This window comes from Protopterus annectens, chromosome 2.part1 (assembly GCF_019279795.1).
Source record: "Protopterus annectens isolate FY-2018-M chromosome 2.part1, PAN1.0, whole genome shotgun sequence".
Classification (NCBI taxonomy): Eukaryota; Metazoa; Chordata; order Ceratodontiformes; family Protopteridae; genus Protopterus; species Protopterus annectens.
In genome coordinates this window covers 1,760,318,279-1,760,343,902 of record NC_056729.1, presented here as the reverse complement: position 1 = coordinate 1,760,343,902, position 25,624 = coordinate 1,760,318,279, and the positions used below count along the sequence as shown (strand labels likewise).

At 42.8% G+C, this 25,624-nt stretch overlaps 1 protein-coding gene across 1 annotated transcript in view; it reads right to left on the bottom strand.

The window, feature by feature from the left end:
• The window catches only part of DISP3 (dispatched RND transporter family member 3), a 2,757,501-nt gene that overhangs the window by 218,797 nt on the left and 2,513,080 nt on the right, over positions 1-25,624 (bottom strand). Inside the window, exon 18 of the mRNA XM_044063608.1 lies at positions 9,985-10,130. Coding sequence (XP_043919543.1) covers positions 9,985-10,130 — 146 coding nt within the window. The remainder of the gene's footprint in view (positions 1-9,984; positions 10,131-25,624) is intronic.

Below are 25,624 nucleotides of genomic sequence, written 5' to 3'. Positions count from 1 at the left end.
CATAAAACAGAATCCATCCATGTCCATTTTCAAGTTCAACTTAGATCTACAGATGAGAAACAGAACATTTACCTCTGGACTGCCCCCTAAACTACTAATGAACACAGGCAGCTTCTGAATGCCTTATAAGCATGGATCCCCTCAAAGTATGTATGATATGATCCGAACCATTCTCATTAGGGTAACATATAATTACTGACCATTGGACAGGTAAGGCCAATCTATAGCCAAATGTGATGGGTTACTTTAAGCACAAAAAGAGAAACTGCCCAGGCGTAAAATAGCCTAGAAGGGCAGCCAGCCTAGTACTTACCTATGCACCTAGAAGGGCAGCAAGCCTAGTACTTACCTATGAACCTAGAAGGGCAGCCAGCCTAGTACTTACCTATGAACCTAGAAGGGCAGCCAGCCTAGTACTTACCTATGAACCTTAGAAGGGCAGCCAGCCTAGTACTTACCTATGAACCTAGAAGGGCAGCCAGCCTAGTACTTACCCAAGATGCTATGAACCTACACCATGTTACACTGGCATCAATATGTTCAACCATATGGCAGGAAAATTCAGATCCTAAATGATGGCTTAAAGTGTTTCTTCAGCAAGCATTCAAACTAACCAGGGCGAGGCAATCGAAGGAAATGACCTGTTACTGGAGTAGCTAGTGAGATAGATACCACTAGTGAGAACAGTATAAGGGGACTGGTGTAAAATATTGACTTTGATGATGCAAAAAGGAGCAGAATAAATGTGAAATAGAAGGTAATCGATCTGTACCACATTTGATGATCAATATGTGTTGATATTGTGACAGTAACAGCAACATGACATATTGAGAACCACAGCTGGGAAATAAATACATAATCACCTGGATGACACAGGAGATGCTAGTGGAAATAAAGCAAAAAACGGAGAGGGTGCTATTGCATATATAAGAGAAGGGAATCAAAACAACAGAGTGAACAAGTGAATATGGAAGATAGGAAATCGTGGATCACACTGGAGAATTAAATAACAAAGTCCAACCAGGAAATTATATAGAGAACCACCTTTCAGAATGAAATGACAGCAGTTAGCACTGAAGACTGAGGTTCTAAAATGTTAGTTAATAAGCTACTTCCTGCGGTACGGGGTTTGACTCATGGGCCGAGGTTCTTAAAGGTCTCCTGCACAGCATACCTGCCTGGTCCATACAGGGGTTATCTAAAGCCCTCTTTGGAGAGTAAAACAACAGCACAGTCCACATAGGGGATTACACAGAATGCCTTTCTTCATGATGAGGCAACAGATAACAAGGTGGTAAAAAAAGCACTTCCTTAGGATGGCAGCAGAATATGAGGTATTAATAGAGGAATAATTTAATATGCCAGAGGTTAATAGGAGCACATTGAGTACAGCTACATCTAAGAAAAAAAATCGTTCTTTGAAATTATTGTACTTTATTTCTCCCTCTTGCAGGGCTTTCGGAGGAGCACTTTGAACCTTTAGGCTCTTCATAAATCAAGGTCTTCCAAAAACTTCTGGCTCTAATGCTGATCAATGCAAGCATGGCTTTGTAAGTGATTGGTAAATGTTGGACTGAGACAGTGGGGCAGATATTAGGAGACAGTGAGGCAGATATTAGGAGATAGTGGGGCAGACATTAGCAGACAGTGGGGTAGATATTAGGAGACAGTGGGGCAGACATTAGCAGACAGTGGGGCAGACATTAGGAGACAGTGGGGCAGATATTAGCAGACAGTGGGGCAGGCATTAGGAGACAGTGGGGCAGATATTAGGAGACAGTGGGACAGACATTAGGAGACAGTGGGGCAGACAGCAGACAGTGGGGCAGATATTAGGAGATAGTGGGGCAAACATTAGCAGACAGTACAGCAGACATTAGGAGACAGTGGGGCAGACATTAGCAGACAGTGGGGCAGATATTAGGAGACCGTGGGACAGACATTAGCAGACAGTAGAGCAGACATTAGGAGACAGTGTGGCAGACATTAAGAGACAGTGGGGCAGACATTAGCAGACAGTGGGGCAGACATTAGCAGAAAATGGGGCAGACATTAGAAGACAGTGGGGCAGACATTAGCAGACAGTGGGGCAGACATTAGGAGACAGTGGGGAAAACATTAGGAGACAGTGGGGCAGATATTAGGAGACAGTGGGGCAGACATTAGCAGACAGTGGGGCAGACATTAGGAGACAGTGGGGCAGATATTAGCAGACAGTGGGGCAGACATTAGGAGACAGTGGGACAGATATTAGGAGACAGTGGGGCAGACATTAGCAGACAGTAGAGCAGACATTAGGAGACAGTGGGGCAGACATTAGCAGACAGTGGGGCAGATTTTAGCAGACAGTGGGGCAGACATTAGCAGACAGTAGAGCAGACATTAGGAGACAGTGGGGCAGACATTAAGAGACAGTGGGGCAAACATTAGCAGACAGTGGGGCAGATATTAGCAGACAATGGGGCAGACATTAGAAGACAGTGGGGCAGACATTAGAAGACAGTGGGGCAGACATTAGGAGACAGTGGGCAGACATTAGTAGACAGTGGGGCAGACATTAGCAGACAGTGGGGCAGACATTAGAAGACAATGGGACAGACATTATGAGATAGTGGGGCAGACAGCATATGTACCCCAAAACAGGTGCTTCTCTTGTTCTATTTTAGGCTGTGGTATCTGCATGTCCTGTCTGCATTTGTGTACGTTTTTCCTGGATACCCCAACTTCCCCCAACCATCCCATGCACTAGGTCAAAGGGAACTCTCCAAATTGCCTGTAGGTGTGCATATGGTGTGTGATTGAGAGTGTATGTGCTCTGCAACAAACTGGTAGCCCATTGTGAAAGCCTTACAAAGCCTTGTGCAAACACTTTGCAAGGATAAGCTTTGACATTCAAACTGTGACATTGGGAAGTGGATAAAAGATGTATAATAAATGCCATGTACTGTCTTAGGAAATGGCTCCCATTGTAAGTGTGACTCTGTGGAAGGCAAACCTGCAATTGATGCTAAGAAGATTACAAAGCTGTTGGTTCTGTTCTCATGTGAGGTGGATGACAGAAATTGATAGGAGTAAGGAAGTGAGTGAAGATGGGTGAGTAAGGAGATATAAGGTATGAATAGGCATTTGCTCATGTTTAGAGATATAGTTTATTTGGTGTTGAGCAAGAACAGAGCCAACTTTTGGCTAGGGAGTCTTTCAGAATGGTTTGAAGGATGGAAGGGAGGCTATAGACCTGATGGATACAGATAAGGAGTTCTAGGCCTTAGCAGCAAGTTACCAATACAGACAATGAAGGACGGGGAAGGAGGATATAGACCTGATGGATACAGATAAGGAGTTCTAGGCCTTAGCAGCAAGCTACGAATACAGACAATGAAGGATGGGAGGGAGGCTGTAGACCTTATGGATACAGATAAAGAGTTCTAGGCCTTAGCAGCAAGTTACCAATACAGACAATGAAGGACGGGGAGGGAGGCTGTAGACCTTATGGATACAGATAAAGAGTTCTAGGCCTTAGCAGCAAGTTACCAATACAGACAATGAAGGACGGGGAGGGATGCTAAAGACCTGATGGATACAGATAAGGCATTCTAGGCCTTAGCAGCAAGTTACGAATACAGACAATGAAGGATGGGGAGGGAGGCTATAGACCAGATGGATACAGGTAAGGAGTTCTAGGCCTTAGCAGCAAGTTACGACTGCAGACAATGAAGGATGGGAGGGAGGCTATAGACCTGATGGATACAGATAAGGAGTTCTAGGCCTTAGCAGCAAGTTATGAAAACAGACATTGAAGGATGGGAGGGAGGCTATAGACCTGATGGCTACAGATAAGGAGTTAGCAGCAAGTTACGACTGCAGACAAGGCTCAGCAGATCTGAAAGGTTTGTGGATAAATAGGAATTTTTGGTGAGTGGATCATAATGACTGACTGGGAACATAATTGTATAGAATGTTATTTAGTGCTGGAGAAACAGACATATTCTGGTTCATTTTATAGGTGGTAAGAAGCTGTGTATGTTAGTGATGCTGACAGTTACAACCAGTTTTCAATCATCTGCAAATTTAGTTAACCAGAAGTCCTGGTTATCAGTTTTAAGATCAGAGATCTAGATGCTGATCAGGACATGACCCAGTATACACCCCTAGGGGACTCCATCGGTTACCTTAGCACTACTTGAAGAGGTACCTGCCGATCAAATTATGTCGGTTTAGTCTTTCAACCCACTAGCTATCCATCTTATCACATGCAGATTTAGATTTAAGCTAGATAATTTCTTTACAATTCTAGCATATGAGGGATGGTATCAAATGCTTGGCCAGATGAAAATAAGTTTTATAAACAGCATGACTAGTGCCTAGAGTAGGTGAGGGGGGGATCTGTATGCCTCATAGTTAAGTTATCAGTCACAAAAACAGTTTTGTCAGAAGCTCATTTATGAAGGAGCAGCTTTGCTGTTATTCAGGTGTTGCTGTAGGTATGCAAGAATACATGAGATGAGGGACTTCTGATGAGGTATCTTCTTAAATGTGCTAGGAGACATTCATAAGGATTTCTTTGTAGCTCAGCACATGACTAATCGATGAGTTCTGTATTATAACTCAGCATATGACGAGTTGGTGAGTTCTGTATTACAGCTCAGCATATGACGAGTCGGTGAGTTCTGTATTATAGCTCAGCCTATGATGAGTCGGTGAGTTCTGTATTACAGCTCAGCATATGACGAGTCGATGAGTTCTGTATTACAGCTTAGCATATGACGAGTCAGTGCGTTCTGTATTACAGCTTAGCATATGACGAGTCGATGAGTTCTGTATTACAGCTCAGCATATGATGAGTCGGTGAGTTCTGTATTAAAGCTCAGCATATGATGAGTCGGTGAGTTCTGCATTACAGCTCAGCATATGACGAGTCGGTGAGTTCTGTATTACAGCTCAGCATATGATGAGTAGCTGACTTCCGTATTACAGCTCAGCATATGACGAGTCGGTGAGTTCTGTATTACAGCTCAGCATATGACGAGTCGGTGAGTTCTGTATTACAGCTCAGCATATGACGAGTCGGTGAGTTCTGTATTACAGCTCAGCATATGATGAGTTGGTGAGTTCTGTATTACAGCTCAGCATATGACGAGTCGGTGAGTTCTGTATTACAGCTCAGCATATGACGAGTCGGTGAGTTCTGTATTACAGCTCAGCATATGTTATATATATTTTTTATATCTGCATGCTGATTTGGACTGTCTTAAATTTTAGGTTGACTGACTTTTTACTTTGTATTAAAATTTGGAGCTTTTCTCCCCAGGCCTCTACTGAAAATGGACATATATCCAGTTAGACTAGCCCGGTCAACAAATGTAAAATAAAAAATAAAATAAATAAGACGAGTCGGTGAGTTCTGTTTTACAGCTCAGCATATGACGAGTCGGTGAGTTCTGTATTACAGCTTAGCATATGATGAGTCGGTGAGTTCTGTATTACAGCTCAGCATATGACGAGTAGGTGAGTTCTGTATTACAGCTCAGCATATGACGAGTCGGTGAGTTCTGTATGACAGCTCAGTATATGATGAGTCGGTGAGTTCTGTATTACAACTCAGCATATGACACGTCAGTGAGTTCTGTATTACAGCTCAGCATATGATGAGTCAATGAGTTATGTATTAAAATGTGATTAAGGTGAAGGTGTAACACTATGATATTCAATGCATATTGTTAATCATGAGAAGGACGCCTTCATATTGGCTAGGTATCTGCATTTCTCACAGACAGTGTTCTGATTTGAATAGGAGTTTATTATCAGTGAACGTAAGGAAGTTATTACACTGCCTTAGGATACCAATGTCTAGGAGGCTGATTACAGAAAGAAATGCCTTTGCTGACCCTCCATATTGTCCAATACTTCGGGTGTTAGCTGGACTATTGCACAAAAGAAAGACTAAGAGAGGGCTGGAGAGAATGACCAGAACAGTATCACTGGTACCGACAGAGTGACACTCATAGGAGAAAATCTGAGCAGCCAGATAGAGATACTGGACTGGGCACAATGGGGTCTCCCATTGCTTATAGAGGCAAATCTGAGCAGCCAGACAGAGATACTGGATGTGGCACAATGGGGTCTCCCATTGCTCACAGGGGCAAATCTGAGCAGCCAGACAGAGATACTGGACTGGGTGCAATGGGGTCTCCCATTGCTCGTAGGGGCAAATTTTAGCAGACAGACAGAGATACTGGACTAAGCACAATGGGGTCTCCCATTGCTCATAGAGGCAAATCTGAGCAGCCAGACAGAGATACTGGACTTGGCACAATGGGGTCTCCCATTGCTCATAGGGGCAAATCTTAGCAGTCAGACAGAGATACTGGACTAGTGGAACAAATGATGGTTTTGAATTATATACCGAAGGGGGAAAAAGTGAAAATGCAGTAACTAGCCACTGTTCAGCTACATTGTGCAATTCAGTGCAACGCACAGTCCTGCAACAGATAACAATTAAAGAAAACAAAGGAAACCAAAGAACCAACCAGAAAATAATGGTGGAACAGCCAACGGTGTTTAAACACTCAGAAAGTGTCAGGAATTAATATTCTCACACAAGAATAATTACTATAGTTTTCTACTGTGGGCTGGTAAGCAATATTTAGTGCCCCTTCATCATTTCCAGATGCATTTCCCTAGTGACATGCCATTGGTATGATTGAAAAAAATGATCAAGACTGAAATATTTTTATATGAAGTTGTGACCACCTTTCAAACACTAACATTGTAATGCAAAAAAATCTCAGTGTCATGAAACATTCTGAAATATGCTACCTAATTTAATATTTCCATCAAGAGCATCTCCTGTTGTAAGTTCTGGATAAACATAATACCTCAGCAGCACCAATGGTTTACTAGGAGCTTTTACCCTGAATAGTGGATAAGGGATTGGCCTCCTAAACTAGAGATTAGAGGTTTGAGTCTCATAATGGATGGTTTATTTTTTTATTAAACTGTGGAGGCTTAAATGACTCATGATGGCACTACCGTAGAACTTTTCTATAAATCTGTTGGCTACTGATATCAATAATTTATATATCCAAGGGTTGGATTCAGAAAAGGCTGCCACAAGCAGTAACGCCACGGCACCAGCTGCTGCAGATGGAGGCGTCACCTTCTCATTCAGATGCAGACCCACAACTATGATGCTACAAGGTTTATGGGATCTAATGGTAATGAGGCACGCTGGGGTAGTAGCCTGTACTAATTACCCATAAGCCCTTCCTTTGATAAGGATTTTACTTACCACTTGGCTGCACATGTTAGGTCATACTCAAAACTTGCATCTTACCAGACTCAAATGCATAACAGGACAGATATCAGAAAAATGCATATCAACTTCTGATGGCACAGAAATACGCATAAAAGAGTGGTTCATTCCTGTCCCAGGAATTGAACTGTGGCCACCTGGTTAAAAAACAGGAATCCTAACCACTAAACCATATGTGACATCCCTTGACTGGTCGAGTTAATTACCTGGGCCAAAACTTCATATTCACCCTTCACTTTCAATAGGTAAAATCACACTAGAGGTAAGGGCTGGGGAGTTCAACAGACAGGTGGTGGTGGTGTGTGTGTGTGTGTGTGTGTGTGTGTGTGTGTGTGTGTGTGTGTGTGTGTGTGTGTGTGTGTCTGCATGTGTAATGTGTGTGTATATGTGTGAGTGTGTGGCTGCATGCATGAGTCTATGTAGGTGGGTGTGTTCTCAGGTGTGTGTGCATGGCTGCATATATGAATGTATGCAGGTGCATGAGTGCTCTCGTGTGTGTGTGTGTGTGTGTGTGTGTGTGTGTGTGTGTGTGTGTGTGTGTGTGTGTGTGTGTAGGTCTGTGTCTGTGTGTCTGCATGTGTGATGTGTATGTGTGTGAGTGTGTATATTTGTGTGTGTTTGTGTGTGTGTGTATTTGTGTGTGTTTGTGTGTGTAGGTGTGTGTCTGTGTGTGAGTGTGTGGCTGCATGCATGAGTCTATCTAGGTGGGTGTGTTCTTTGGTATCTATGCATGGCTGCATATATGAATGTATGCAGGTGCATGAGTGATCTCATGTGTGTGTGTGTGTGTGTGTGTGTGTGTGTGTGTGTGTGTGTGTGTGTGTGTGTGTGTGTGTGTGTGTGTGTGTGTGTGTGTCTGTGTGTCTGCATGTGTGCTGTGTGTGTGTGGCTGCATGCATGAGTGTATATTGGTGGGTGAGTGTTCTTAGGTGTGTGTGTGTGTGTGTGTGTGTGTGTGTGTGTGTGTGTGTGTGTGTGTGTGTGTGTGTGTGTGCATGTGTGATGTGTGTGTGTATGTGTGTGAGTGTGTGGCTGCATGCATGAGTGTATATTGGTGGGTGAGTGTTCTTAAGTGAGTGTGTGTGTGTGTGTGTGTGTGTGTGTGTGTGTGTGTGTGTGTGTGTGTGTGTGTGTGTGTGTGTGTGTGTCTGTGTGTATAGCTGTACTTGCCTGGAAAGACAAAGTTGAAGGGCTCATTAGGAGATAGGCAGGGTAGGTGTGTCTGTCTGTGTGTTGGTGTATACACAGAAGGGTGGATGTTATACCTGTACCTCTCAACTCCCTTAAACTGTTGAGCAACATCAGTAATATTGTGTTGAGAGAACACTAGACACCAGGGAAATCTAAATACTACTCTTAAATCACTTAAACAATGAATAGAACAACAGCTTTGCAGCACAAAAGACATGTGGGAGCACTAGTCACCAGAGATATCTTTTAAATATTACCCTACAGCCACTTAAAATGTTAACAGAAGACATGTTTTTTTGCACAAAAGACTTATGGGAGGGGAATGACACTAGACACAAGAGATACACTATATGTCTTACGTTACAATCACTTAAAATTTTAATTTAATTGAACCAATGGGGAAAATGCTTTGAATCCTGCAGTCTCAGAAATTAATGCTTTACTCTAGTGTATTAACCCTAGATACCAGGGTCAAAATATCAATCATGCTAATTTACATAAAAAAAATTCAAGGGGAAAAATCTTCGCAGGTCCTTAAAGCAGAGCTGTAATCTTCTGTGTTAATATTAGATACCACGGTGAATATGTTAACCAAGCTTCAGTAGCACAACGTTTCCCCAGCTCTCACCTTTGGTGGGAGAAGATCAGAAAGCTGGGGATTCTATTCCAACTGCAGGTAACTGGATTACTGACACAACAATGTTGCACTGGGGGAGGCTGCCCTTTGGATGAGATGTCAGACTATGGTCTCATTATACTGGTTTGTTGGTACCTCATGTGAATGTAAAAGATCTCAAGTCAAGTCTATGGGCAGTTCTCTGATGTCATGGGCAACTTATTGACGTATGTTTACTGTTGAGGACATCTGCATAAAACAGGATGAAGCTATATAACCTACCAAATAAGGGAAAGTAATTCATATCAGCTAATAAAATAACAGCTGTAACTGTTTCATTATTAGTTGTAGACATTTTCATACTTTATTTCTTATTTTTCAATCCCATGCGAGTCTTAAACCCAACAATGTGAACATTCCTGCCACGTTCTGAAAGCGGTTGTTGCAGCAACATTGTTTTCTTACCATTCTCTCTCCTTATGAGGTCATAGCTTTGTCTTACGTCATGCAATCCTGCCCCATCAGTAGGTAGCAAATATATGGTAGTGGTAAATGGAGAGGAATGATTTAACACTCCTGAAGTATTTATATGCCCACAACAACCTTCTACCATTCTGTATCGGCATATACCTACAGAAGCCCTTCTATCTTTCTTATTAAGGCTTGTAAAAAATGAACAGAAAACATCTTGTGCTCCTGTAAATCTGCATGCAAATAAATCTGGTGAGAGACAAAATGTAAAGACATAACATTAAGTAAACAAATCCAAATTCCCCAAACTGATTACTTTCAGTTTCCCTGCAGGGATGAGTAACTCCTCAGGTGTGAAACAATTTAATAGAAAAGTATAAAAATGAATACTAACAGATTCAAAAGCCATGGAGATCCATTGAACCTTGCCATCTTTCACTCCAACAGCTCCATGAGACAACTGTCCTGGAAGCAGATTAGGTTCTGGAATGTTCTTACATTCGGGATGTAACATCTGTAGGAAAGATGAAATGCTATAACCTATGGAGAAAAATAGTAGCAAAACATATGAGTTGATACAGAATATTAAAGTGTAAAACATTCTGTAGGAACTATAAGCCCAGGTAAACTATGCTTTGATTTTCAGTAGCATCATAATTATCTGAAAATCTCCATTAATCATACATTAAATTACTACTCTCAACAACAATCACAAACTGAGCTTTTCTTTAGAATTTGCATGATTTAGCATCACAGTTTACTTCTAGATAACAAAACTATTCATTCTGAAGCCCTGGATTAGGAAAACAATCCTTATCTCTGTCAGTCCGAGGCTGCATCTTAATGTATATTACTAACTGAACTCAATAAATACTTTAATCTACAGTACTTAACTGAACACCAACAAACACACAAAATACAAAAAATGCAATTTCATACCTGCTGAATTGGGTCAGTAGCTTCACCATTCATTACAGCTAAATATAAGCACGTTTGATCATCTTACGTTTTACAATAAAAAGGGTGACATCTCGGACAGATGTCTCTTACTAAATTCTCAAGTAATAAAACATGCAGAAGGCAGCCACACTGATATTCACTTTCAGGCTAGTTTTACTGAAGTGGATGAAAGAGTTAGACAGTGGTACTGAAAAACAAAACAGATGAAGAATGTTCCAATCTCAGGAAAAATGTCACTGAGTTATTACATAATGTATATTGCCAGCCTTAAGAAAGAGGTTCATGACCGTAAGTTCATACAACATATTGTATTCTTTTTCAAACACAATAACTTTAAAAAATGTCATTGCTTCTTCCTCTTGTGGTGATGTACAGCCTCAGTGCACTAAAAAAGTGCAGTTGTGTACACTTACCATAAATGTAGATGTTCGAGTGTATTCACTGTTGCAGTCATTACATTTGGGTAATCTGCTGTCAGGTTGCCCTCAGTCAGCCTGAATAACAAAGTCTTGGGTCCTGCATCAGTTGCTGTCTCCTCTTCCATGACGTCAGGTCGTCAGGGGTATAAAATATGCAGCCGATGCCATTTTATTCAGTTTTTCTTGCCCCAGATGTCAGGTGCCCCCCTAATGGGGAGCAAAAATATATATAGCTATATATGAATAAACAAAAATATATGTAAATGCACTTTTAGCAACAAAAACTTTACCTTCATCTAACAGCAAATACACCACAAAGGCTTTAGTATATAGTGAAGGAAAGAAAAGGTATATAAAAGGGGGATGGCGTGTGGATAACCCGGACTGCAACAGTGAATACACTCAAACATCTACATTTATGGTAAGTGTACACAACTGTACTGTGTTCTTCGTGTTTCACTGTTGCAGTCATTACATTTGGATAGAATCCCAAAGCTATAGATGGGAGGATGGAACTAAACAGCATTAGGAGTGGCTATAAGGCCCTACAGAACTGCAGTGGCAAAGCCTGCCCTGGATTTGGAGAAGAGAGGCAAATGATAATGCTTTGTGAAGGTATGAACAGAGCTCCAAGTAGCAGCCTCTAGAATGTCTTTGGTTGGAACCCCTCTAATAAGCTGCTGAGGTAGAGGCAGTCCTGGTGGAATGAGACCTGATCCCCTTGGGCACAGGTTTACCATGGTGCAAGTAGCAGAAACGAATGCAGTGGCTTATCCACTTAGAAATAATCTGTTTTGATATAGCCTTCCCCTCTGACCCTGCAGCAAATGCCACCAGTAGTTGCTCAGACTTTCTTAGAGATTTGGTCCTGTTTAAGTAGAATCTTAGTAGTCTGTGTATGTCCAATGAATGCAGAATCCGCTCCCCTTGTTCTGCGGATTTGGGTAAAATGTTGGCAGGTAAATTATCTGGTTAAGAGCCACACTGGATACCACCCTAGGCATAAAAGAAGCATTGGTCCTGAGGGACACCCTCTCTGGGTACAATGTAATAAAAGGCTCCACAGCCATGAGAGCCTGTAGTTCTGAAACCCTTCTTGCTGAAGTGACTGCCAAAAGAAAAGCTGTTTTCCAAGGTAGAAATTTTATATCCGCAGTAGCTCCTGGTTCAAAAGGAGGCAGGGTGAGTTTTTCCAGCACAAAATTGAGGTCTCATGCAGGAGTTGGTGATCTTCTGGGAGGCCTTAAAATTTTGGCCCCTGTAGGATACTGTTTAAGCAGAGGATGAGAAAAGAGGGGAGGCTCTGTGATGTAATGAGCCAAGATGGCAGAGGCATGAATTTTTAATGAAGAAAAAGATAGGCCCTTGTCAAGCATCTCAGTCAAATATTGTAAAATCTGAGGAATATTGGGCTTTGCTGTGTCTGTTCCTTGTGCTTGGTTCCAAGCACAGAATCTCTTCCATTTATCAGCATAAGATTTTCTAGTACTAGGCCTTCTGGCTTCCAAAATGACATCCATCACATATTTATTGAGAGGTGTTGTTTGAATAATTAAGTGATCAGCCATCCTGCAAGGTTCAGAGTTTGGAGCTGAGTGTGCAGAATTTGATTGTTCTGCTGAGATAGAAGATGAGGTATTTGAGGCAAGTGCCAAGGAGGAAGTTTACAGTGAGCTGATCGAAGGAAGGACACTCAGCAAACTCGGAGCTACAATATATAACATTAAGTATCCTGTTTTTTGTTTATTTTGTTCTTTATTTCTTTGTTGTTTATAGCACTTTGTGTACTGTGTATTTTTTCTAGCTAGTTTCACTGTGTGTGAGGTATAAACTGGAAATTGTCCACTCTTATTAAGCATTTGTTGGGTTGTTTGTTTATGATAACTTGTTGCAGTTAAACTCTTTTTTCTAGTGGCTCCTTTAGCTGTTTAAAACTTTCATTTAAAGGCTCACTGCTGCTTTTCAGCTGTGAGTAACATTTCTGCAGTTTGTTCTAAGTAGTGGGGATAATTGTAGCATTTCCATATTCAGGCTTGTATTTGGGCCTAGTGTTTGTGGAGGCTGTGTGTCTGAGCACATAATTCAGGGACATCTTGTTTTAGCCAAAGCCATCAGGCATTTCAGTGAGAGAGAATTGTTTGAGGTCATTGGCTGACTGAGGTCTCCTGGACTACAGCTTAGACTAAGCACCTCATTGGTTCTTTTGAGATTTCTTTCTTAAAAGCTGTCTCAGGTTTCAACTTTCTGTTACCTAAGAAGCTCAGTTGTGAGTGTTCAGTCATTTTACAGTGAGCTGATCGAAGGAAGGACACTCAGCAAACTCGGAGCTACAATATATAACATTAAGTATCCTGTTTTTTGTTTATTTTGTTCTTTATTTCTTTGCTGTTTATAGCACTTTGTGTACTGTGTATTTTTTCTGGCTAGTGTCACTGTGTGTGAGGTATTAACTGGAAATTGTCCACTCTTATTAAGCATCTGTTGGGTTGTTTGTTTATGATAACTTGTTGCAGTTAAACTCTTTTTTTCTAGTGGCGCCTTTAGCTGTTTAAAACTTTCATTTAAAGGCTCACTGCTGCTTTTCAGCTGTGAAATATTTCTGCTGTTTGTTTCCCACCCTCCCTCACTGTTGGTATAGTGTTTATATAGTTGGTGGCTTTGCAGTTGCCTGCCCCTAGTGCAAATTTGATCTGGGACCCTCCTCCCAGTCTAGTGTCATTACCTCATTCTACCCAGTACAGGGAGAGCATTTGAGAAGGCCAATCAGCTTAGTTTCTGCTACTCCTTTCTCCCTTTCCTTTCTCTCTTTCCAAAAAAAAAAAAAAAAAAAACAGTTTATCTGCTTTTACTGTATTTGTGTTTTTTCCTACTTTATTTTGCTTTTGCGTCATCTTAAAAGTACTCAATTGTATTTATTACTGCTTGGTGTAACTCATTGTAAGCCTTTTAGTTTAAGCATCTGGGCTTCAGACCAGTTTTACATTAGGAAGGTTTGTGGTCTGCACTGCAGTGGCAGAACAGGTAGCTTACATCCTTCTAAGTTGGGAACTGCTGATTGAGGGCTCAGTGTCTGTTATTCTAAAAGTGTATTAATTCTGGTTTAAGCACTTGGGCTTGAGGCCAGTTATTTTACATTAAGAGGGTTCGTGTTCTGCACTCTTGTGGGAGGAGAGGCTGGACTCTGTCCTTCTGAGCTGGGAATTTCTGGTTAAAGCTTATAGTGCCTGCATATTTGAACTGCTTCTTACTGAAATTGGTACACCTCGTTTGCTGTAGCATAGACTAGATCCAGGCCTGCTGAATCTAGCTTTGTTTGTATAACTTGAGCACTAATCCAGGCATTCTTTAAAGTATTCAGTTGTATTTATTACTGCTGGTAGTAACTTGATTAAAGTATAGCTATCATTTCTAAGTCTTTTGGATTAAGCACTTGGGCTTCAGACCAGTTGTTTTACATTAGGAAGGTTTGTGGCCTGCACTGTGGTGGCAGGACAGGTAGCTTACATCCTTCTAAGTTGGGAACTGCTGATTGAGAGCTCAGTGTCTGTTATTCTAAAAGTGTATTAGTTCTGGTTTAAGCACTTGGGCTTCAGGCCAGTTATTTTACATTAAGAAGGATTGCGGTCTGCACTCTTGTGGGAGGAGATGCTGGACTCTGCCCTTCTGAGCAGGGAATTTCTGGTTAGAGGCTTATAGTGCCTGCATATTCTAACTGTTTCTTACTGAAATTGGTACACCTTGTTTGCTGTAGCATAGACTAGATCCAGGCCTGCTGAATCCAGCTTTATTTGTATGCTTGTTGTTTGTTTATTTCCCTGAAACTCTAATTCCACCTAAAACGCGGCCTTTTAGCACTTTTGTGGATCCCTAGTGATATCTGCATTGCTTACTGTACTTATTTCCTTGTTTCACTTGAAAGAAAGTTACTGTTTGTCATTTTTGCATTTAAGTTACCTGTAACACATTGCATTTAAGTTACCTGGCACTTGCTCACTAAAGCAATTATATAAGTCAGCTCTAAAAAATTAAAAGCACTACACCCTCACAAACTCCCCTTGAGTACCTTGTTCCCCATTGGCCCTTTTTTCAATTATAAAGGAATTCCCAATACTATTCTAGCATGTCCAAAGGTCAGTTGTCAATCTCCTCTCGGTCCAGCTGGTGAATCTGGGAATCTTGAGGCAATGTTACAACTGCCTCATGTACACAGACAACCCTCTCCTCCTCCCAGCAAATTCCAACACATGTGAGAGATGCAACCATATAGCCAAACTGGAGGCTAAGCTCTCTCAACTCAGTACTGGCGTAACCAGTCAGGAGGAGAAGGAAACCACACTCACTACAATTCCAGTCTCACATAGACCTACCACGACAACAAACCAAACACATAAACACACAAAAACATACTCGGAGGCTCTAAATAAAAATATGCCTAAGCAGCAGAGACCTCCAAAGCAGACACTCAAGCAACCGCTACCCCAAAACAAAACACGTGCAACACATAGCTCACAAAGCCAGTGTGCCGAACAGTCACAGCCCTTAAGGCTAAACAACACACCTGATACACTTGTAATAGGTGACTCTATCGTCAGGCACACTGACGTCCCGCTCACCAGGCTGAACAAGGAGAAGGTCATGGTGAGCTGCCTGTCGGGTGCTAGGATCCGCCACATAACACAAGCACTCAGGTCACTCCAAGGCAAGTACAAATATGACTCAGTCATTGTCCATGCTGGTGTGAATGGCATGAGACGTACCTCCCTGGACTACATGAAAAGAGACATAGAGGAGCTCTCTGAGAATGTAGCCCAGGCCAGTATGACCCTGACCTTGAGTAGCATCTTACCCTCACCAAGAATGATGCCACAATATGAAGACAAGATGATCAATTTCAACAATTGGCTTAAGTGTTGGTGTCATTCAAAGGGGATCCAATGCCTGTCAGCCTGGGATGACATGCTCGACAAGCCACGATGCTTCGCTAGGGACGGCTTGCACCTGTCACCCCTGGGCTTTCGGATATTGGCAAAGGTTCTTGCTACCCACATAGTGCCTTTTTTAGGCAAGGCTCAAAAGACAAACCCACCTCCATAGGTATCACAAGGGATAAAAAACTAAGAGTAATGCTACTCAACACCAGAAGTCTAAACCTCAAGATGCACGCACTCAAAACTCTCCTTAGTATGGAGAACATCGATATCTGTGCAGTAACAGAAACCTGGTTCAAGGCTCCCGAGAGCACCCCAGCACTACCAGGTTATACCTCATACCATGCTTTTCGGCCCCAAAACTTGGACCGAACCACAAAAGGAGGGGGAGTATCAATATTCGTCAAAGATACCCACAACTCCAGGTTGGTGGCACAGCACGAAGCATCAGAGACTATCCATGTGCAACTAACTGTGGGTAAAACTGCCTTCTAATTTATAGCCTGCTACAGACCACCCTCCCAAACACAGGAACCTCACTTGGCCTTCCTGAGAATACTGGAAAATATGAAGGTCTCTCCAAACACCATTATATTGGGTGACTTCAACTACCCAAACATAGACTGGGAGCATTACTCTAGCTCCAACACTCTAGCCCAAAGGTTCCTAGAATTTATAAACTCAAATGCGATGGAACAACTTGTTACCACTCCCACAAGAGGGGAAAACATACTGGACCTGATCATCACCAACATGGGGACACTATGCTCCAGACCAGAAGTGCATCCCTCACTGGTAAGATCAGACCATAAACTAATCTCACTGGATATTCACATCCCGACCCCACCCCCTGCCCAGAAAAACACAGTGAAAACCTTCTCTAAAGCAAATTTCACATGCCTCAAAACCGAGGCGAAATCCTTCAAAGCCTCTGGGCCTGTGGAAAATACGGCTCAGACCGCAGAATCCTTTATAAATGCATTCTATGAACACCTTCAGGAATGCATGGATCATGCAATCCCAAATAAAACCAAGACCCAATCCTCCAAAGGGAGACGTCCTGTCTGGTGGACCCCAGCCATAAACAAACTATACAATAGAAGGAGGAAGCTACTACATGATAGAGCAAAATCCCAAAAAGGGAAGGCATCTCTGATCAGTATTAGCAAAAAACTATGGGCACTCATAAAATCGTCTAAGGCCAGCTTCGAGAGAAAACTTGCACAGGACACTAAGGATAATCACAAGGCTTTCTTTAGTTATGTTAGGAACCTGGGTGGGAATTCCCAGATATGCTCAGAATTAGTCCAAAATGACAAAACATACACCGAGCCCACAGACATTGCCAACATCCTAGCTGACAGGTTCAGTGCAAACTTCTCCCCCCTCTCCCCACCAAAAGGGCAAATATCTATCCCAACAGAGTGCTGCCCCCCCCTGACATCTCAGATGCTCAGGTAAGAGCCGCCCTCTCCAAAGCAAAAACACAGCATCAATGGGACAAGATGGTGTCCCGGGCTGTGTCCTACATGAACTCCAAGAAGAGCTAAACCCAAACATAAAACTACTGTTCAATCTTAGCCTTACTACAGGATATGTACCCAAAGAGTGGCGTACAGCAACAGTGGTCCCTCTCCACAAAGGTGGTGCCTCAACGGATCCTGGAAACTATCGCCCCATAAGCCTGACTAGCTTGGTCTGCAAAGCTATGGAAAGGATCATCATGGACCTCATAAATAAAGATATTGGGGACCTACAGACACTGGATCCTACCCAGTTTGGCTTTGTTAAGGGCAGATCCTGCCTCTTAAACCTGGTCGATTTCTTTGAAACAGTCACCAAGGCCATTGACGAGGGAAGGTGGTCCACACAGCCTACCTGGACCTCGCAAAAGCCTTCGATACAATACCCCACTCAGGCATTATAGATAAGCTCACCAGCTTAAATATAAACCCCTATGTCACTAGATGGGTTGCAAACTGGCTCAAGGACAGAACCCACATGGTTAGAATTGCTGGAGCCATGTCAGACTCCAAACCAGTTACAAGGGGCATCCCACAAGGCTCAGTTCTGGGACCTCTCTTGTTCGGTATATATTTTTCGGCGGTACAGGTCAACACGGAAGGACTGTGGCTGACCAAGTTCGCAGATGACTTTAAACTGGGCGCCATAATCGACTCTCCAGCTGACACAAGCATCCTCCAAAAGGGCCTCATAGAAACAGACAACTGGTGCCAGAGCCATGGCCTCAAGCTAAACGCCAAAAAGTGTATAGTCATCCCCTTTGGCAAAAACAAAGTGCCACATAGGTGGTAATCCATTAAGTACAGAAGAAGTCATTAGGGACCTGGGGACCCAAGTTGATAGCAATCTCTCATTTGACAACCACGTGGCCAAAGTGGTTAGAAAAACATTTTATATAGCCCACCTAATCATGAAGGGATTCACATCTAGATCAGGGGAGGTCATCGTACCTCTTTACTCATCCCTCATCAGGCCCATAATTGAGTACAATGCCCCTTTTGGGATGTACCTTACCAGACACCTGCAGCAACTTGAAAGACCCCAAAAGTACCTCACCAAGAGAATCAAAGGGCTCAAACAGATGCCATATGCTGCCTGGTTAAAGAAACTCCAGCTCTACTCAGTGGCATACCGCCTTCTCAGAGGCGATCTGTACCTGACGTATAAAGCCATGTCCAACCCGGAATTAATGGACATGCTGCACCTCAGAAAATCCAAATCCCATCGAGCTACGTGCTCGAGAGACTTGAAACTCAGCAATGAAATAAATAGGACATGCTGGAGGGACAGATTCATAACCCAGAGGCTCCTTTCACTCTGGAATAAAATCCCAGTCCAGGTTAGGCAGAGTCCCACATTGACTCTCTTCAAGAGGAATCTTGATGAGTGGATGGGAGATCGTAGGTTTACCCCGGCTATCACTTCTGTGTCACTGTTAGACAGAGGCACAGTATACTAACCTCAAAAAAAGGCATAGCAAAATTAATTTAAAATGGGTGGCGAAAGCCAAACACACTCTGGCTAGGCTTATAAATGCCCTAGGGCAGATAGCCTAGTATGAACCTATGAACCTATGAACCTATGAGACATATTCCTTAAAAGTGGGTACCAGTGTTGGTGAGGCCAGTCCGGAGCCACTAGGATCATTTTTGTTTTTTCCTGTCTGACTTTTAGTAAGACCTTGGAGAGAAGAGGCAGAGGGGGAAAGGCATAGACTGATAGGTTTTTCCAACTGAAGGATAGGACATCCACTTTCCATGCTTTTTTGTGATGAGTTCTTGTGCAGAATTTGCCCAACTGATAATTTTGGGGAGAGACAAATAGATCTATGTCTGGGCTCCCCCATTTCTGTGTTAACATGCTAAAGATTTGTGGATAAAGTTTCCATTCGTGCGGGTCCATAAGATGTCTGCTTAGGTCATCTGCCAGAGTATTTTGTTTTCCTGGCAGGAATTGAGCTTGAAGATGTATTTGGTAAGTCAAAGCTGTGTTCCACAATGCCATGGCTAGTCTGCAAAGGGGATAGGAATGTGTACCCCCCTGCTTTTTTATGTACCACATAACCGTGGTGTTATCCGTCTTTATCAGTAGTTGTCCTGGATGAAGTAAGTCCTTGAAGGCTGTCAGATCAGCCATAAACAAACTTTACAGCAAGAGGAGAAAGCTACTACAAGATAGAGCAAAATCCCTAAAAGGGAAGACATCTCTGATCAATACTAGTAAAAAACTATGATCACTCATAAAATCATCCAAGGCCAACTTTGAGAGAAAAATCGCCAAGGACTCAAAAGACAATCATAAGGCCTTCTTTAGCTATGTTAGAAATCTGGGTGGAAACTCCCAGATATGCTCAGAATTAGTCCAAAATGATACAAAAATCACTGAACCCACAGACATTGCAAACATACTGGCAGACAGGTTCAGTGAAAATTTCTCCCTCCCCCCCAAAAGGAGAAATATCTATCCCAGCAGAGTGTAGCCTCCCAATCATCTCAAATGCCCAGGTGAGAGCTGCAATCTCTAAAGCTAAAAACACAGCATCAATGGGACTGGATGGTGTCCCCAGCTGTGTGCTACATGAACTCAATGAGGAACTAAACCCACACATAAGGCTGCTGTTTAATCTTAGCCTTACCACAGGATAATGCCCAAAGAGTGGCGACGGCAACTGTGGTCCCACTCCACAAAGGCGGTGCTTCTACGGACCCTGGTAATTACCGCCCCATAAGCTTAACAAGCCTGGTCTGCAAAGCTATGGAGAGGATCATAATGGAACTCATAAATAAAGACATAGGGGACCTACAGACATTGGATCCTACCCAATTTGGCTTTGTCAAGGGCAGATCATGCCTCTTGAATTTGGTCGACTTTTTTGAAACAGTCACCAAGGCCATTGATGAGGGTAAGGCAGTTCACACAGCCTACCTTGACCTTGCAAAAGCTTGACACAATACCCCACTCGGGTATCATAGAAAAGCTCACCAGCTTAAATGTAAACCCATATGTCACAAGATGGGTTGCAAACTGGCTCAAGGACAGAACCCACAGGGTTAGAGTTGCTGGTGCCATGTCAGACTCCAAGCCGGTCACAAGCGGTGTCCCACAGGGCTCAGTCCTGGGCCCCCTCTTGTTCGGCATCTACTTTTCAGAAGTGCAGGCAAACATAGGAGAATTGTGGCTGACAAAGTTTGCAGATGACTGCAAACTGGGCGCCATAGTTGAAAATCCATCAGACACAGATATCCTTCAGAGAGGTCTCATAGAAACGGATAACTGGTGCCAGAGCCATGGCCTTAAGCTAAACGCCAGAAAATGTATAGTCATACCCTTTGGTAAAAACAAGGTAACCCCAAGTTACCACATAGGTGGCAATCCATTAAGCACAGAAGAGGTTATCAGGGACCTGGGGACCCAAGTTGACAGTAACCTTTTTTTTGACACTCACATTGCCAAAGTGGTTAGGAGAACCTTCTACATTGCCCACCTGATTATGAAGGGATTCACATCCAGATCAAGGGAGGTCATTGTTCCCCTGTACTCTTCACTTATCAGACCAATGATTGTGTACAATGCCCCATTCGGAATGTATCTTACCCGACACCTGCAGCAATTGGAAAGACCCCAAAAGTTCCTCACCAAAAGGATAAAGGGGCTGAAAAATATGCCATATGCTGCCCGACTGAAGAAACTCCAGCTCTATTCAGTCGCATACCATCTGCTCAGAAGTGACCTGTGCCTGACATACAAGGCCATGTCCAACCCGGAATTAATGGACATGCTCCACCTCAAAAAATCCAAATCCACCAAAACCACTAGAGCAAGTGACTTAAACCTTAGCACGGATATAAATAGGACGTGCTGGAGGGACAGATTCATCACCCAGAGACTCCCTATGCTGTGGAACAGAATCCCGGTCCATGTGAGACAGAGCACCTCGCTGGCTCTGTTCAAGAGGAATCTTGACCAGTGGATGGGAGATTGTAGGTTTACCCCGGGGATCATCTCTGTATCACTGCTGGACAGAGGCATGGCAAACTAATGGGTATAGTATTCTTCAACCTAAGGGGTGGTGAAAGCCACACAACTCTGGCTAGGCTTATAAATGCCCTAGGGCAGATAGCGTAGTATGAACCTATGAACCTATGAACAGCTAGCATCTCTTTCTGGTTGATATGCAGATGCATTTGTTTTGGGCTCCATTTGCCCTGAATGCATCTTCCCACCAGCTGGGCCCCCCAAGCATAGTCTGATGCATCTGTAGTTAGGGTTTGGGTGGCAGGGGGTAGAGTGAATGACAGTCCCTTGTTTTGGTGGCATGTCTCTGCCCACCAAAGAAACTCCTGTTGTAGGTAGGGAATGAGAGGAATCATTGTTTCCAGACTGACAATGTTGGCTCCATAAACTTTTTAGGTACCATTGAAGTTTCCTCATATGCAGTCTCGCATATGGAATTAGTAGAATGCAGGATGCCATGAATACCAAAGCCTGCAGAATTTGCCTTGCAGATAACTGGGTTTTTGTTGCCATTTGTTTGAAATATATTGTTAGTTGCCTTTGTTTGCCTGGTGTAAGGTAAGCCATCTGGGCAGTTGTATTCAAGCTTGCACCCAGGAATGTAATTATTTGAGAGGGTACCAGTTGTGATTTCTTTTTGTTTATTGTGTACCCTAGGCATGTTAGAAGCCTTTTTACAAACACCAGATGTTGTAGAAGAGTGTCCTTGTTTTCTGCTTGAATGAGACAATCGCCCAGATAAGGATAAATTTGTATGCTTCTTTGTCTGCAGAATGCAATTACTGGTGCCAGGCACTTTGTAAAGACCCTGGGGACAGTAGATAAGCCAAAGGGCAGTGCAGAGAATTGGTAATGCAAAAAACCTGCCTTGAAGCGGAGGTATCTTCTGCATAATTCCCTTATTGGGATATGCAGGTATGCCTCTTTTAAGTCTAGAGTCACTAACCAAGTGTTCCTGCCCAGCATAGGCAGTAGTTGTTGTAAAGTCAGCATTTTGAAATTTGGAATGTCGAGGAACGTGTTCAAAATCGATAAGTCCAGTACTGGACACCAAGAATTGCCTTTTCTGGATACCAGGAAAAGTCTTGAATAAAAACCTTGTCCTTTTTCCTTTTCTGGTACTGGTTGAATAATCCCCATATGTAAGAGGGACATAACTTGTTACTGAGCCTCTGCCAACTGATTTTGTGGCAGATCTGGCCATCCGTTTGGAATTGGCATAGTATGGAAATGAAATCTGTACTCCTGGGATACTATGTTAAATACCCACTTGTCCTGGGTAATTAACTGCCAATTTTGAGCATGAAGTGCTATTTTTCCCTCCAAGGGGGCTGCCAAAAGATAAGTGCTTGGTGATGGTAGAGGAAAGTCATTGAGACTGCTTACTGTAGGGTTGTGCTTTGTTTCCTCCAGATTTGGAGGTGTATGCACCTCATTGCTTTGACCTGTAAGAACCCTGTGATAGGTATCTGGAACCTTTAGAGTGCCTAGATTTGCCTTGAGTGGCTCTGTTGGACACAGGAAAGGACCAATTTATAGTAGGTCAGTGCCTACTAAATCTGGGTTGCTGCACTTGCAAGAAATCTTTTACAGTTTGCATAGATTTAGCTTTGTCTTCTATTTTCTTTAAAACCTCTTCTGCCTTATTACCAAACAGAGTATCATGCTGCAAGGGAGCATCCAACAATTTAGTTTTAACATGATCAGGCAGATTTTGCTCCTTGAGCCAGGCATGCCTTCTAATCACAGATCCAGTAACTGCGGCCCTGCAAGAGACCTCCAAGGAATCAAAACCACATTGCAAAGTATGCTTTCCAACCTGTTCTGCTGAATGCAATAATTCCTGTAACTCTTTGTTTTCCACACAATCAGAAATCAACATCATTTTCTGTTTCAGTAAGCCCATAACATGCTGTTGATATTTAAGCATATGAAACGGGCAGTTTAAGGCTCTGATAGCCAAGGTTGCAGACGTATAAACCTTCTTTCGCCATCTATCCAGCGCCCTGGAATCTCTATCAGAGGGAGTAGGATTTTTGGCTGTAGGGGCCTTTACACCCTTGTGACCCTGAGAAATAGTCTCTGGATCAGCAGCAGGATTTTTGAATAGAAATTTGTGGGAGGCAGGAACCCTGCAATATCTGTCTGGCTTACTAGGAGCCGGAGGTAGGGAATCAGGAGCCATGCTTGATTCCGAAAACATATCATCAACAATGTCTAAAACAGAAGGTATAACCAAAGGCCTATGCTGAGGAAGAAGAAGGAAATCCCTAAGCCTCTTTTTTGAGTCATAGAAGTCCTGACTCTCCCAGTGAAAATGTTCCCTTAAAGTATGCAAAGTCTCTCCAAAAGAGTAATGCTCAGGAGGAGATGCAGATGGGATGGATTCCTCTGCATCAGAATCCTCATAGAGTGGAATAGAAAATTCCTGATCAGAAAAAGAATCAGAAGAAATGGAAATCTGATCTGAAGATTCATAATCAGTGCCTTGCCTAGGCCTCTTAGCGGGGGGGTTGAGAACCCCTGATCAAGGTAATTAAGTCCTCAGCCATTTTTATCATCTGTTTTTTAGGCATAGGGGCCTGAGCACGTGGTTCATGCATCATTTTTGTAGACATAGAAGATGTTTTTGACCTTGTTTTTGAGGCTGGCATCAGTTTAATATAAAAATGTTGAGGCCTGAAAACACCCTCAGATGCCAGTGCCTGCTCAGCGGCTCCGGACCCATCCAAGGGAGAGACATCAGTAAGGAGCAAGAAAAAGTTTCTCCAATGGGGTACTTAGCTTTAGTTTGATGACATTGGTTCTGAAACTCGAATGTGAAAATTTCAGGGGTCGGCCGACCCACACTTGAGAACTGCTTCTGCTTCGGGCACCGCACTGCAAGAAAGACTGATTAAAATGGCGTCGGCTGCATCTTTTATACCCCTGATAACCTGACGTCATGGAAGAGGAGACAGCAACCAACGCAGGACCCAAGACTTTGTTATTCAGGCCGACTGAGGGCAACCTGACAGCAGATTGCCCAAATGTAATGACTGCAACAGTGAAACACGAAGAACATCTAATAAAGAAGCACAATGCTGTTTGGGAAAAAGTGAAAAGGTGTACTTGTTCAATGTTCTTCCAGCTGATTTGAAGTGAGCACTTTTATCCTTACTTGAGACCTCATCAGACTACAATGTGAAAGACAAAATAGGTTTAAACTGATAATTCATGGCACATTTTCTGTGGCAGCGGTGTGGTTTATGGACCCTGGGAATTAAGGAACAAGTCAGCCAGCAAATGGCTTTTAGGCTAACGGGCGATGGTATCTAGTGAGGAAGTACAGCTAACTGGCCAATGGTTGTCTAGCTAGGCATATGACTGAGCCAATGAGGTTGAGAAGAAAACTGACCAATGAGGTTGTGTTAGGTTAAAATAAACCTAAAGTAAATAACCAATCATAACTGTGGAACGCAATGCTGGAAAGCCTGTTTAAGCAGGTATGCTGCTTTATCCAAGGTTAGGTTAGTTAGTGAGGCTTCAAGGGTGCAGCTTTTTCGTCCCAAACAGACAGAACGTATCAGATGTGGTAAAGAGAAAAATGATGACGTTTATCATTTCATAAGGGATGCAGCAGTCTTCTTATTATACAGTGAATATTGACCTAATAACCTAACTAAAACTAGGAAAAGTTTAATTGTGAAACTTATACTGTTAAATAGCCAAATTAACATTGAAAAAACATAATCATTATACCAATGATATGTGTGCCTGTACAACTTACTTAGCTTAATTTTGTTTCACTGTAATATGGTGAAAAGGAAAACTTTTCAACACAGAACTATACTATTAGGCAACAAATAAAAGCATCGGTGGACATGCACCCCTAAAACTGAAGCGTATACAGAACATAACTGTCTAACTGCTACAAATGAGAAGCCTGTTGAGCATCCAAAAATGGCTTTTTAACTATGTCCTTAAAATCTGCACAGAGTGACTTGTGCAGTGGGTGAAATAAAACCTGTTAGCTCTAAGTAATCTGGACCAAGGCCTCAAATTGGGTCATCATCCCTGTGTGGATTTTTGTTTAGAGGTATCCCAGGGATTATTGAGAATTGTGGTCCGGGGGGGTCTCTAAGACTGTTAGTGGAGCCTGGTTGGCAAGGCTTGAGTGAAAATATTTCCTGTGGTGAAATCTCCTAGT